The following is a 14,220-nucleotide window of genomic DNA, read 5'->3' on the forward strand; positions in this document are numbered from 1 at the left end:
TCATACCATATTCTTCTAAACTAAAAATTCAAATAAAAAACATGTACAAACCAAAAGAGAGGCCAGTGTTGTGGTGTAGCAGGTAAAGCCACACCTGAGACACCCATCCCATATGGGCACTAGTTCTTGTCCTGGCTGCTCCACTTCTGATCTTGCTCCCTGCCAATGGCCTGGAGGAGCAGCCGCAAATGACCCAAGTGTTTGGGCTCCTGCCACCCACAAGGGAAACCTGGATGAAGTTCACGGCTTTGGCCTGGCTCAGCCCTGGCTATTGTGGCCACTTTGGGGAATGAACCAGTAGATGGAAGATCTCTGTCTTTCCTTCTAACTTTTTCAAATAAATAAATCTTTAAAAATAAATAAATAAAAATAAAAAGAACTAAAAATAAATAGAAACACTTAAATAAAGACTAGATTAGGGCCGGCGCTGCGGCTCAATAGGCTAATCCTCCACCTAGCAGCGCCGGCACACCGGGTTCTAGTCCCGGTCGGGGCGCCGGATTCTGTACCGGTTGCCCCTCTTCCAGGCCAGCTCTCTGCTGTGGCCCGGGAGGGCAGTGGAGGATGGCCCAAGTGCTTGGGCCCTGCACCCCATGGGAGACCAGGATAAGTACCTGGCTCCTGCCATCAGATCAGTGCGGTGCGCTGGCCACAGCGCGCTTGCCGTGGCGGCCATTGGAGGGTGAACCAACGGCAAAAGGAAGACCTTTCTCTCTGTCTCTCTCACTGTCCACTCTGCCTGTCCAAAAAAAAAAAAAAAAAAAGACTAGATTACATATATTTTAAAAATTTATTTAAGGGAGAGGGACAGAGACAAGGAAAGAGAGACAGTCAGTCAGAGATCTCCCATCCAGAAGTTCACTCCCCCAAACACCTACAATTGCCTGGACTGGACCAGGTCAAGGCAGGGAGCTGAGAACTGAAGCCAGGTCTCTCACATGGGTGGCGGCAGGGACCCAACCACTCGAGCCAGCACCTGGCACCTCCCAGGGCACAGGTTAGCCAGAAGCTGGAATGAGGAGCAGGGTCGGAGCTTGAAGGCACTCCAATATGGGAGGAGGGTATCTTAACCGATGTCTTTTTATTTTTTTTTTTATTTATTTTTTTTTTTTTGACAGGCAGAGTGGACAGTGAGAGAGAGAGAGAGAGAGAGAGACAGAGAGAAAGGTCTTCCTTTTGCCGTTGGTTCACCCTCCGATGGCCGCCACGGCCAGCGCGCTGCAGCCAGCGCATCGCGCTGATCCGATGGCAGGAGCCAGGTGCTTTTCCTGGTCTCCCATGGGGTGCAGGGCCCAAACACTTAGGCCATCCTCCACTGCACTCCCTGGCCACAGCAGAGAGCTGGCCTGGAAGAGGGGCAACCGGGACAGAATCCGGCGCCCCGACCAGGACTAGAACCCAGTGTGCCAGCGCCACAAGGCAGAGGATTAGCCTATTGAGCCACGGTGCTGGCTTAACTGATGTCTTAATCACACAGCCAAATGCCTGACCCTTGTCTTTTTCCAGAGGAAAAACTTACATGTGTGCAAGTGGTGGCAGATGTCTGGATAATTTTTTTTTAAGATTTATTTATTTATTTGAAAGGCGGAGTTACAGAGAGGCAGAGGCAGAGAGAGGTCCTCCATCCACTGGTTCAGCCCCAAACAGCAGCAACAGCTGGAGCTGGGCTGATCTGAAACCAGGAGCTTCTTCCAGGTCTCCCACACAGGTGCAGGAGCCCAAGGACTTTGGCCATCTGGGTTTTTTTTTTTTGGCAGCTGCCACACACAGGTTTATTTGTGAAGCCCCAGGCACAGCCCAGACACACAAAGCACAAAGGGAAAGCACAGGTGGCTAAGGGGTCCCAGGGCGGCTCCTGCCAGCACAGGAGCAAGTGGAGCAGCCAGGCTCATCTGGGATGCTGGCACTGCAGGCAGAGGATCTACCCGCCACGGGACACAGGGCTGGCCCCTCTAGAGGATTTAACAAAGCCTGCAAGGTTGGTTGCTCCTATGCAGGGAAACTGGGGACGCAGTATAGAAAGTTGATCCTTCTCTTTTGTCACTTTTAAAAGCAGTATCAAGTATATATATGATCCACTGAGAAAAACAAACAAAATTTATAAATACACATGGGCTGGCGTTGTGGCACCGTGGGCTAAGCCACTGCCTCAGCACTGGCTTCCCATGTAGAGCATTGGTTGGAGTCCTGGTTGCTCTGCTTCCGATCCAGCTCCCTGCTAACGTGTGCCTGGGAAGACAGCAGGAAATGGCCCAGGTGTCAGGACATCTGCCACACACATGGGAGATGTGGATGGAGTTCCGAGCTCCTAGCTTCAGCCTGGACCAGAACCAGCCGTTGCAACCATCTGAAGAGTGAACCAGGATCTGGAAGATACCTCTCTCTCCCTCTTCTTTCTCACTCACTCTGTAACCATACCTTTCAAATAAATTAGTAATTCACTCAATTTCTTTTTAAAGTATGAACACACACCTCTGCTCACACACATATCAGTTGTAAGCTTATACGGGAAAATAATACAATATATTCTTAAGTGGAAAAAAAAAGGCTGTAAAAGCTTAGAAGGATTAATTTCTAATATTTTTCTTGGTAAGGTTGTAGGTGATCTCTTTGTTTCAGTAACTCTGCCTTTCAAATTTAAAAAAGTAAAAATAGGCAGTTACAGAGAGACAGAGAGAGAGAGATCTTTCATCTGCTGGTTCACTTCCCAAATGGCTGCAACAGCCAGAGTTGGTCCAGGCTGAAGTCAGGATCCTGCAGCTCCATCCAGGTCTCCCATATGGATGGCAGGGGCCGAAGCACTTGGGCCATCTTCCACTGCCTTCCCAGGTGCATCAGCAGGGAGCTGGATCAGAAGAGGAGCAACTAGGATTGGAACCAGCCAGCACCACAACACCAGCCCCCAGTGACCCATTTTTTTTTTTTTTGACAGGCAGAGAGGACAGGAGAGAGAGAGAAACAGAGAGAAAGGTCTTCCTTTGCCGTTGGTTCACCCTCCAATGGCCGCCGCGGCCGGCGCACTGCGGCCAGCGCACCGCACTGATCTGATGGCAGGAGCCAGGTACTTATCCTGGTCTCCCATGGGGTGCAGGGCCCAAGCACTTGGGCCATCCTCCACTGCACTCCCTGACCACAGCAGAGAGCTGGCCTGGAAGAGGGGCAACCGGTACAGAATCCGGCTCCCCAACCGGTACTAGAACCCAGTGTGCTGGCACCGCAAGGCGGAGGATTAGCCTAGTGAGCCGTGGTGCCGTCCTCCCATTCTTAGCCCTCCTCTTCCTGCACCTCCCAGAAGTGTCTGACCTGGTTAAACAGCCTGCAGCAACCTGCCTCCACTCCCCGAGATCAAAGGTCCCTGGACTGCTGTCTACTTCACCGGCTCCTCCTGCCACCCAGTGAGCTCACCAGGTCTGGGGCTTCCAACGTATTCCAAGAATATGCCAGTGATTCTAAGTTATCTTAGTCCTGGGCTTCCCCGAGTTTCCAACAGCGTCATCAACTACTGACTCCCTCTCCCTCACCCCCCCTAAAACAGCTGCTCCGCCATCCACACTGCTGCTCGCGTCCAGGAGCCAAGCCTCACTCTTCACACCTCTCCCTCGCACCCTGCAACGGCTTCGGCAGTAAGTCAGGGACAGCTCTTCCTCCAGAACAGATCCCAGGGACAGCTCTTCCTCCAGAACAGATCCCAGTTTGATCCTTGTCCCTCTACGGTTTACCCTGCACCCAGCACCCAAGCCAGCTAACTAGAAAGCGCCACGTGCCCAACCTCCTCCTCAGTTTCCATGTCTTCCTGACCCCTGGAACCAGGCCCGCCTTCCTCTCCGACCAGCCAGCTCCCGGCTCCCGGCTCCCGGCTCCCTTCACACAGCCCTGCAGCGACACCGCCTGTCTTCCACGCTGCAAGCGCTGCACGTCTGGTCCCGTGGCTCAACCTCTGTAGCCGCTCTCCCTTCTGCTTAGACCATTCCGCCCTCACCTCTGTGCATGTCCGCCTCCTTCCCACCCAACTCAGATTTCAACGGCAGTGTCAGCAGGGCGGCAGGGCCCTCCCTGGAGGCCACGCCAGTCACGTTCAACCACGTCTTGCTGCTTGATCTCCACAGAACCGTTCGATACTGGAAACTGACCGACGTGGTGCATACAGGCCTGCTGCTGCTCTCCTCCCCACAGAAGATGAGCGTGCGGTCTAGCTCACCACTAAGCCCCAGCAAGAACACAGGTGCTTGGCACAGAGCATTTACTGACCAACCGAACGACTATTCTATAACTGAAAATCTGGACTGTGCTATCTTTTGACATTATACTCAAGTTTATCGTAACATAAGCATTCTTCAAAAAGCTCATGAAAAAATGGGATTAAAAATAAGTGTTTTAGTGCAAAAAAATTTGAGATCTAGGCATGGTTTTCTCACAATACCCATTTTCCATGAGCTGTTGGAAGTACCCCCATTTTCTAATATCAGAAATGGAGAGAACTGACAAGACAATAGATTCTGATTACCTGAAAAGGAGCTAAGTGTCCTGCAGGAGGCTGGCTAACAAAGGTGGGACGGGATAGAGCCGGACAATAGGGCAAACATGGCCGTCACAGCATGACAGAGAGCGGCTTGGAACGCTGTGCAAGCTGTCTGGCCGACTGGAAACACCAAGCTGCCCGACAATACACTGAATGAGGCCCCTTTGTTTGGAACACAAGCATGTTTGCTTGGATACGCACAGAAAATTTCTCTCCGGTCGCCCTACTGAAAGGCTGAGGGGATCACCACTTACTGTTTACCACTAGAAGCCAAAATGTGCTAGAACACTCTTACCTCGGCTACGGCGAGCTCAGCACTTCGTTCCACACTCTGTCAAAGGCTTGATGGTTTCTAGTCCTTTAAACACACACTTTCCATTTTTTAAAATAAGGCGTAATCGAGTGAGGAAAACCAGGTACTGGCATCTCGGAGAGCTCAGGTAGGGAACATGGCCAGATGCTACCGCTCCTCTACGCCTTCCCGCCAGAGACCGAGAAAGCTGCCAACGCCGACTCTCGCTCCTTCAGACAGACTGAGGGGGAAGGCATGGAGCACCAGACCTGGCCCAGTTATCGGGCATCAACGAGTGTCTGAACGTGCGTCCGCTGCCCAGTGAAAAGGGATGGACACGACTGACGCCGCCTCCCCTCTCCTTATTCAGCCACGCTGAACCGTGGGAGCAGTCCGGGTGCGGGGTGTCACCCTTCAACAGAGGAGCCAGCCCTTCCCGCTGCTTAAAGAAGAAACGTCAACCTCCCTTCATTTAAGGCACTGTGAACTGGGTTCTGTAACCTATGGCCAAACCTAACTGCACTCCTGGTAATCTTTTTTAAAAAGAAACTAAAAGCAAAACAAGACCTCAAATTCTATGCAGATTTAGAAAGATCAGAACAAGTCAGAAATGTATGCTGCCAACCAATTCCCTTCCTTCATGTCTTGGAAGTTTTAAAATATAAACAAAAAACTCCAAGAAATCAGAAAAGAACAAAAAAAAATCACAATAAACAATAACTTCATACAAAAGACCTCAGAATGGGGCCAGTGACATGGCACGTGGGGTTAAGCCATCACCTGCAACACCAGCAGCCCACATGAGCACTGGTTCGAGTCCCAGTTGCTCCACTTCTGATCCAGCTCCCTGTTAATGCTCCTGGGAAAGCAGTGGAAGAAGCCCAAAGGCTTGGGCCCTGCCTCCCAGGTAGGAGACCCGGAGAGAGTACGCGGCTTCAGGCTTCAGCCTGGCCAGCCTGCACTGTTGCAGCCATTTGGGGAGTGAACCAGCGGATAGAAGATTCTCTCTCCCTACTACCTCTCCCCAACTCTACCTTTCAAATAAATAAATTAAAAAAAAAAAAAAGACTCCAGAATACACACATTAAAAACTTCACACACAATGAACTCACACAGTAAAGCTGAAGGCAGGTCAATGCTGGGGCTGCTCTGGACTAACATTCATTGTTCGGTAAATTTCCTTGAGTAATAACAGCGCAGTATCTTCAGATTCCCTTTAAAACAAAAAGAAAGAAAACAAAACGCATGTGTATTTAACAGACAATCAGCAGAAATCAGCCTCTCCACACGCTGGTGGTGCAGGGGTGTGGGCAGGGAGCAACCACCGTTCTACTCGACTCTGCCTAAGAAGGGCAAACAGCAGTGCCCCAGTGAGATCTCGGAGCTGTCCTCAAAACTGAACGGACGCCAGTCAGCTCTGTTCTAAGTCTCCTTGATGACACCCCATCACCCACTAAAGGACTGGAGTTGTGGCACAGAGGGTTAGGCAGCTCCTTTAGCACCAGCATCCCTCTTGGACACTGGTTCACGTCTGGGCTGCTCCACTTCGGATCCGGCTCCCTGCTAATGCACCTGGGAAAGCAGCGGAGCACGGCCCAAAGGCTCGGGCCTGTGCACCCACGTGGAAGACCCAGAAGAAGCTCCTGCAAGCCTTGGGCCTTGTGGCCATTTAGGGGAATGAACAGGCAGATGGGAGATCTCTGTCTCTCCCTAACTCTGCCTTCCAAATAAATAAAATAAATCTTTAAAAAAGGGGAAAAAATTAAAAAGGAATGGCTTTTTAAAGTCCTATGGCGAAAGGCATCCCTACAAAATCAGTGTCCAAATACCAAGGGTCTTTGGTCAAAGGCAGGTGACATACTGCCATCTTGTGGATGACGAAAGGAGCTCAAATTAATATTCCACAATAAATGCACTATCAGCAAAAGAATCTCAGTTCAACGGCAGTTTGTGCTGGCAGGTAAAGGCCACCACAATGTTATGTAGGTGAGGAACACTTACCAATAGCATAAGTGACTCTGAAGAGCGAAAAGATATTCATTAAAACTCTCTATTGGCTTTTCCTGAAGAACATAATCAATCCGGCGGCCTCCATTTAACATTCCAACTTTTCCTAAGTAGTCTTCATCCTTGGAAAAATCTGGACTTTCAACAATCTTTTCTGCTAGAATTTAAACCATTTCAATATCAAAGTCAATCACTTAATCATTATCCTTTGACTTTAGCTGACTTTCTGGGCTCAGTGTGAACACTGCTTGACACACGTAGTAACTGGGGAGCTACAGGCTCACTCCCCATTCCTCCAAAGAGCCAGGGGAAGAGGGCTGGTTACCCCTGAGAGGAGAAAAAGCCAACAGCTGGCAGAAGTTGTGAAGGGGTGAGAGAGCATTGCAGAAAGAAAGGAAATAGAGTTAGAATCTGAACAAGTCAAAAACATCACGGCACAATGACCAGATACTGCGTATGAAGCGTATAAGGATACAACTAAGCACCAGCACCAGGAAGGGAACTTCTCAGAGGAAGTGTCTGAAAGGCCTAGACACACGTGGCTCAACTCTGGCCTTAACAATCTCAACAAAATTCAAAAAGTACACAATAAAAAGTTCAGTAATTATCAGATAAAAAGATCTATGTAGAAGGATGACATGGATGCTAGAGTAACGCATCTGACAGTACAGTCTCCCATGACAGACTGCCCATCACAGGAGTCTCTACAATTCAAAGGCTGGAACGACAAGTCTCATACAATCAATTCTAAGTGTTACGCTCATAGTCATCTCTGTACTGGAAAACGCCTCAAATGTCAAATTTACCTTCAACCACTTGCTTTTCTTCTTCTTCTTTGATTTGATTGGCTACCTTCTCCAATTCTTCTTGCAACTGAGTTGAAGAGGTATGAGCACGGGCAAACTCATTTAATGTCTGCCACGCGCTTTTCAAAGAGCTAATAAAACCCTGCTTCAAATCAGATCCCATACGAGAGAGACTTTCTTTCAACTCTAAAGAGAGCAAGATGACATGCCAAGTTAGACACTGGGTAAAATTCTGCATTACAAAAAGCAAGTTAACATTTCCCAGATAGCAGAGGACCTCTTCCCCCTTCATTCTCAAACCCCATATTTATGGGATTTCCATGTGACGCTGTGATATAGGTACACATTGTCAAGTCAGGGTGAGCAGATCCACACCCTAAAACATCCATCACTTCTTTGTGGCAAAAACATTCCCGGTCGTTTCTCCTAGCTTTGCTGAAGCACAGAGTACGTCATCACTATCCATCATCACCCTACTTGCGATATGACAACAGAACTTCTCCCCCTAAACTCAGGTCCCCCCCCCCCAACCAACCTTTCCCTGTCCTTCCCACTGCCTCTCCCCCACCGTCTGTAACCACTGTCCTACTCCGAACTCTGTGAGCTCCACATTTTTCAATTTCACACACAGCTGAGATCACGCAGCTGTCAACCTCTTCCTCTCAGAAATGTCGGATATAGGAGGTGTCTCAGCCAAGAAATCTCAACATGCCAAAACACTGTGAGAAATCTTACTCTGCCATATTTTTTAAGATTCATTTATTTACTTGAGAGGCAGAGTTACAGACAGAGAGAGGGAGAGACAGAGAGTGGTCTTCCATCCACTGGTTCACTCCCCAAATGGCCACAATGACCGGAGCTGGGCCAATCCAAAGCAAGGAGCCAGGAGCTTCTTCTGGGTCTCCCACAGGGGTGCAGGGACCCAAGCACTTGGGTCATCTTCCACTGCTTTTCCAGGTGCATTAGCAGGGAGCTGGACTGGAAGTGGAGCAGCCAGGACTCAAACCAGCACCCATATGGGATGCCAGTGCCACAGGAAGAGACTTAACCAACTATGCCACAGAGCCAGCCACAATTTTTTAATTGAAACGTAGAGTGACAGAGACAGAGACAGAGACCTTCCATTGGCTGGTACACTCTCCAAATGCCCACAACAGCTGGAGCTGAGCCTGGCTGAAACCAGGAGACCAGAACTCAATCCAGGTCTCCTACATGGATGTCAGGGACTCAAGTACTTGGCCATCATCTGCTTTTTCCCAGGGTCCACATTAGCAGGAAGCTGGATCAGAAGCAGAGTAGCCAGGACCTGAACCAGGACTGATATGGGATGTGAGCTTCCCAAGCAGCAGCTGAACCATCTGTGCCACAATTCTCACCACCTGTCATTTCTTTATTATGTCTAAACTTCATCCAGTCAAAACTGCTAAATTTCTTCTTTCCAAAACACATTAGGTCAAATACCATCAAAATAAGCACATTCACATGCTTCTTTAAGTTAAAAACTGGCCCACAAGATTAAAACTCACTTTTTCTAAACTGTAACAGGAAAATGGTTTTGAAAATTTAAAATTCTGATATAACCACAATTTAAACTTCTAATTTAGAAATGAGAAATTCCTGCCCCTTCATTTTCTCTGTTCTTATCTAATAATAGTTGATTCAACATCTGAGTTGTGAAATTTCTCAACTTTCAAATAGTTAAACATTTTTATTTTTTTTTCTTTTTTTATTTTATTTTTTGACAGGCAGAGTAGACAGTGAGAGAGAGAGAGAGAGAGGTCTTCCTTTGCCGTTGGTTCACTCTCCAATGGCCGCCGCGGCTGGCGCGCTGCTGCTGGCGCACCGCGCTGATCCGATGGCAGGAGCCAGGTGCTTCTCCTGGTCTCCCATGGGGTGCAGGGCCCAAGCACCTGGGCCATCCTCCACTGCACTCCCTGGCCACAGCAGAGAGCTGGCCTGGAAGAGGGGCAACCGGGACAAAATCCGGTGCCCCGACCGGGACTAGAACCCGGTGTGCCGGCGCCGCAGGCGGAGGATTAGCCTAGTGAGCCGCGGCGCCGGCCAGTTAAACATTTTTAAAAAACATGATGTTGGCGGCCGGCGCCGCGGCTCACTAGGCTAATCCTCCGCCTAGCGGCACCGGCACACCAGGTTCTAGTCCCGGTCGGGGCGCCGGATTCTGTCCCGGTTGCCCCTCTTCCAGGCCAGCTCTCTGCTGTGGCCAGGGAGTGCAGTGGAGGATGGCCCAGGTGCTTGGGCCCTGCACCCCATGGGAGACCAGGAAAAGCACCTGGCTCCTGGCTCCTGCCATCGGATCAGCGCGGTGCGCCGGCCGCAGCGCGCCGGCCACGGCGGCCATTGGAGGGTGAACCAACGGCAAAGGAAGACCTTTCTCGCTGTCTCTCTCTCTCTCACTGTCCACTCTGCCTGTCAAAAAAAAAAAATTAGAAAAAAAAAAAAGAAAAACATGATGTTGGCAAAACACACTTTTAAACAAGAGGACATGACCACTTGTTCTTCTCTACCCTCCCATCCCTTCTACCCCCTCTTTTAAACCAAGGAATAAATAATATACACAGACAACAAGCTAAAGAAAAATCTAGGGGTGGCATAGTGGCACCTTGTGGTAAGCTGCCACCTTTGATGCCAGAGTCCCATATGGCTGCGACTGGTTCGAGTCCCAGCTGCTCTACTTCTAGGCCCTGCCAAAGCACCTGGGAAAGCAGTGGGAGATGGCCCAAGTACTTGGACCCCTGCCACCCAAGTGGGAGACCCAGAGGGAGTTCCAGGCTCTTTCCTGGCCTCAGCCTGGCCCAACACCAGCTGTTGAGCCATTTGTGGAGTGGAGTGAACCAGCAGATGGAAAATCTCACTCTGTCTTTCCTTTCAGATAGATAAATCTCAAAAAAAAAAAAAAAAAAAAAGGAAGGAAGGAAGATCAAAACCTACTTGGAATTATCAATATCAATACATTATATTTAATGAATTTTTATAAGAAAAATTTGGTTGGCAAGGAAATAATAGCTCACTTGACTTAGACAATATCACATCTAGTTCTTGATGGTATGGTCATTAGTTTAATGTTATTCTTCTTCCGAATTCCAAAAATTATAATCAAACTCTATCAAAATCTAACTATGCATCTTATTACCAACTTCTTCCATTCCTAAATACCTCAACAATTAGAATGCCATCAAAGAGAGGGAATGCATTAGTAACTGTTTTACAGCTTTCCAAATCCATAGTTTAAAAGGTTCTGACAGGCGCCAGCATTGTAGCACAGCACGGATTCCATGTAAGAGTGCCAGCTGGGAGTCCCAGCTACTCTGCTTCTGATCCAGCTTCCTGCTAACGCACCTGCAAAGGCAGTGGAAGACGGCCCAAGTATCTAGGTCCCTGACACCCATGTGGGAGGAGCAGGATGGAGCTCCTGGCTCCTGGCTTCTGCCTGCCCCGGCCCTGGCTACTGCAGACATCGGAAAGCAAACCAATGCATGGAAGTTGTCTCTGTGTGTCTGCCTCTCTCTCACTTTACCTTTCAAAAAAATAAATTAAAAAAAAAAAAAAATCCTGAACATAGGCACTTAAATAACATTAGTTCTGATAGGACCTAATGCTAAAATTTTCATAATTCATTACAGATCACAAAATGAAAAAGAAAACAAGTTTTCATAGTATTTGCTTTTTACCTAAATGAAGTCTTTTTCTGCCTTTATGATGTGGAATGAGAACTGCTTTGAGGTCCAAATCTGGAACAATCATAGGTTCTAGCCTATATGCCACTGGATCAAGCTATAATAGAAGAATTGGAAATTTATGAAGAGTTGTTTTAATTTTAGCTATATGCCTTAGTTGGGTAAGAAAATGGGTAACTGGCAAATTGATTTTTTTCCACATCAAATACTGGCCATTTCATATAAGATTTTCAAGTGTGTGGGTAAAATTACAGGCAAAGCAATAGAATTATTTCATTCAACAAAGGCTTTTTGATAGAAAATTTTATTGGAAAGTATTGGATTGTATCACTTAGGACAGAAAACTGAGCCTTACAAAATCAAGATCAATATTAATTCCAACAAAATAAGAATCTGAGAATTTATTAGGATTAAAAAAAGACAAGTTCTTCATCTCCCTCATAATAGAAAGTAAACCCAACACACTCACCGGATGATAAATATTGAAGAATCCTTTACAAGTAGGAAGCCGGTAATTCTCATCTATCCTATCCACTCCTCGAACAGTGAGAAACATACCAATTGGAGATCCCAAGGCAAAGAAAATCTCTGGCTCAAAGTCTAATGAGTTATAAACAACAGAAACCTAGAAAAAAAATCAAACAAGAATAAAAGGCAGCCATTCCAAAGTCACATAATACACAATTTTTTTGAGTTTTTCAGAGTTCTTGGACCCACACTCACTTTTTTTTAAAAAAAAAGATTTATTTATTTGAAAGAGTTACAAAGAGAGAGGAGAGGCAGAAAGAGAGAGAGAGAGAGAGAGGGGTCTTCCATCTGTTGGTTTACTCCCCAACTGGCCACAACAGCTGGAGCTTTGCCGATCCGAAGCCAGGAGCCAGGAGCCTCCTCCAGGTCTCCCACGCGGGTGCAGGGCCCAAGGCCTTGGGCCATGCTCCACCACTTTCCCAGGCCACAGCAGAGGATGCCTCCCATGGACAGCTGTTGCTCAGGGAGACTAAAAGTTTTCTCCTTAAATCTTTGGGCTATTCTTTCACCTGCTGTCAAGCATTAACTACAGGTACACAGTATATAGGAAGCATAATATTTATAAAGTGCTTAGCACAGGGCTTGGCATTTTTTTAAAGATGTATTTATTTATTTGAAAGGCATAGTTACAGAGAGAGGGAAAGTCAGAGAGACGGGGCCGGGTTGGGGAGTTACTTTCCATCTGCTGGCTCATTCCCTAAATGGCCTCAGCAGCCAAAAGTTTTGGGCCAGACCAAAATCAGGAGCCTGGAACTCTATCCAGGTCTCCCACATGGGTGGCAGGGGCCCAAATCTTCCATTGCTTTCCCAGGCACATTAGCAGGAAGCTGGACTGGGAGCAGAGCAGCTGGGACTCAAACCGGTGCTCATATGGGATGCCAATGCCATAATGGTGGCTCAACCTGCTGCACCACAATACCAGCCCTGGCTTGGCACATCTTAAGCATTCAACAAACATCACTACTCTAAAAAAAATTTTTTTAAATCATGTATTTTCACTTTATCTGGAAGACACAGGGACAGAGCTCTTACACCATTGCATTGGTCGACTCCAAATGCCCACCACAGCCAGGGCTAGGCCGGGCAGAAACCACTTGGGGGGCAGAGCCTCAACTACTCGAGTCAAGACCTGCTGTCTCCTAGGGTGCACATCAGCAGGAAGCTGGAGTCAGAAATGGAGTCAGAATTTGAAGGCAGACACTCCAATATGGGATTCAGGTGTTTAACCACCACGGTGAATGTTACTTCTATTATAATTACCATCCTCTCTAGTTATGGCAAGTTTCTTTCCATTAGAAAAAATATTTGTCCCCAAGGAGCCCCTGCTTGGAGTGGCTTGCGCACAGTCTCTCCTAAGCATTGGCATCCGCATAAGCACTCTGTGGTTTACAGAGCTGGCTCATTTGTGTCTCAGTGGCAGGAAGTGCATCCTTGCATTTCAGTATCTTGAGAGTAAAGAACACTACATGGCACAGTGCAACCCACTGAAAGAGGGAGGGAAGGCAAGAACCACCACACCCACCTCTCAGACGCAGCCAGATCGCTCAGATGTGTGACAGACTTAGCCCAGAACACACAGCCAGAGGGTGACAAAAGGAGGGATTACATCCAATCACATCGAGGACTTGGAATTCCAAATCCAACGCTCTTTGTATTACACTGTTGCACTTCTAACAAGGTCTAGAGTTCCCATCCCTAGCTGGCCCTTATATACGCAAATCCAAGAAGTAAAGAAGAGTTATGAGAGAAAGAGGCCGGCACTGCAGCTCACTAGGCTAATCCTTCCTCTGCCTTGCGGCGCCGGCACACCGGGTTCTAGTCCTGGTCGGGGCGCCGGATTCTGTCCCGGTTGCCCCTCTTCCAGGCCAGCTCTCTGCTATGGCCAGGGAGTGCAGTGGAGGATGGCCCAAGTGCTTGGGCCCTGCACCCCATGGGAGACCAGGAGAAGCACCTGGCTCCTGCCATCGGATCAGCGCGGTGCTCCAGCCGCAGCGGCCATTGGAGGGTGAACCAACGGCAAAGGAAGACCTTTCTCTCTGTCTCTCTCTCTCACTGTCCACTCTGCCTGTCCAAAAAAAAAAAAAAAAGTGAGAGAAAAAAAGGGAGGTAAGGAGGGAAGGAGGAAAAAGAAAAACACAAAATGAAAGGAAACTTAAAAGAAAAATAACAAGGGGCTGGTATTGTGGTGTGGCTGGTTAAGTTGCTGCTTCCAAGACCAGCATCCATGTGAGTACCAGTTTGAGTCCTGGTTGCTCCACTTCCGATCCAGCTCCCTACTAATGCATCTGGGAAAGCAGTGTAAATGGCCCAGGTGCTTTGGGCCCCTGTACCCACATGGGAGATCCAGAGATCCAGGTTTCTTGCTTCAGCCTG

At 48.2% G+C, this 14,220-nt stretch overlaps 1 protein-coding gene across 2 annotated transcripts in view; it reads right to left on the reverse strand.

Moving 5' to 3' along the window:
- SEC23IP (SEC23 interacting protein) overlaps positions 1-14,220 on the reverse strand; it is a 54,643-nt gene that overhangs the window by 3,656 nt on the left and 36,767 nt on the right. The window contains exons 14-18 of one of the 2 annotated variants that reach the window (XM_008270608.4): positions 11,789-11,944; positions 11,314-11,416; positions 7,625-7,810; positions 6,813-6,972; positions 5,924-6,025 (exon numbers count right to left, since the gene is read on the reverse strand). In XM_008270608.4, coding sequence (XP_008268830.3) covers positions 5,944-6,025; positions 6,813-6,972; positions 7,625-7,810; positions 11,314-11,416; positions 11,789-11,944 — 687 coding nt within the window. In that variant the 3' untranslated portion in view covers positions 5,924-5,943. Of the gene's footprint in view, positions 1-5,923; positions 6,026-6,812; positions 6,976-7,624; positions 7,811-11,313; positions 11,417-11,788; positions 11,945-14,220 lie in introns of both variants that reach the window. The other variant, XM_070057124.1, reaches the window with a different exon arrangement.

Source organism: Oryctolagus cuniculus, chromosome 15 (assembly GCF_964237555.1).
Source record: "Oryctolagus cuniculus chromosome 15, mOryCun1.1, whole genome shotgun sequence".
Lineage (NCBI taxonomy): Eukaryota > Metazoa > Chordata > Mammalia > Lagomorpha > Leporidae > Oryctolagus > Oryctolagus cuniculus.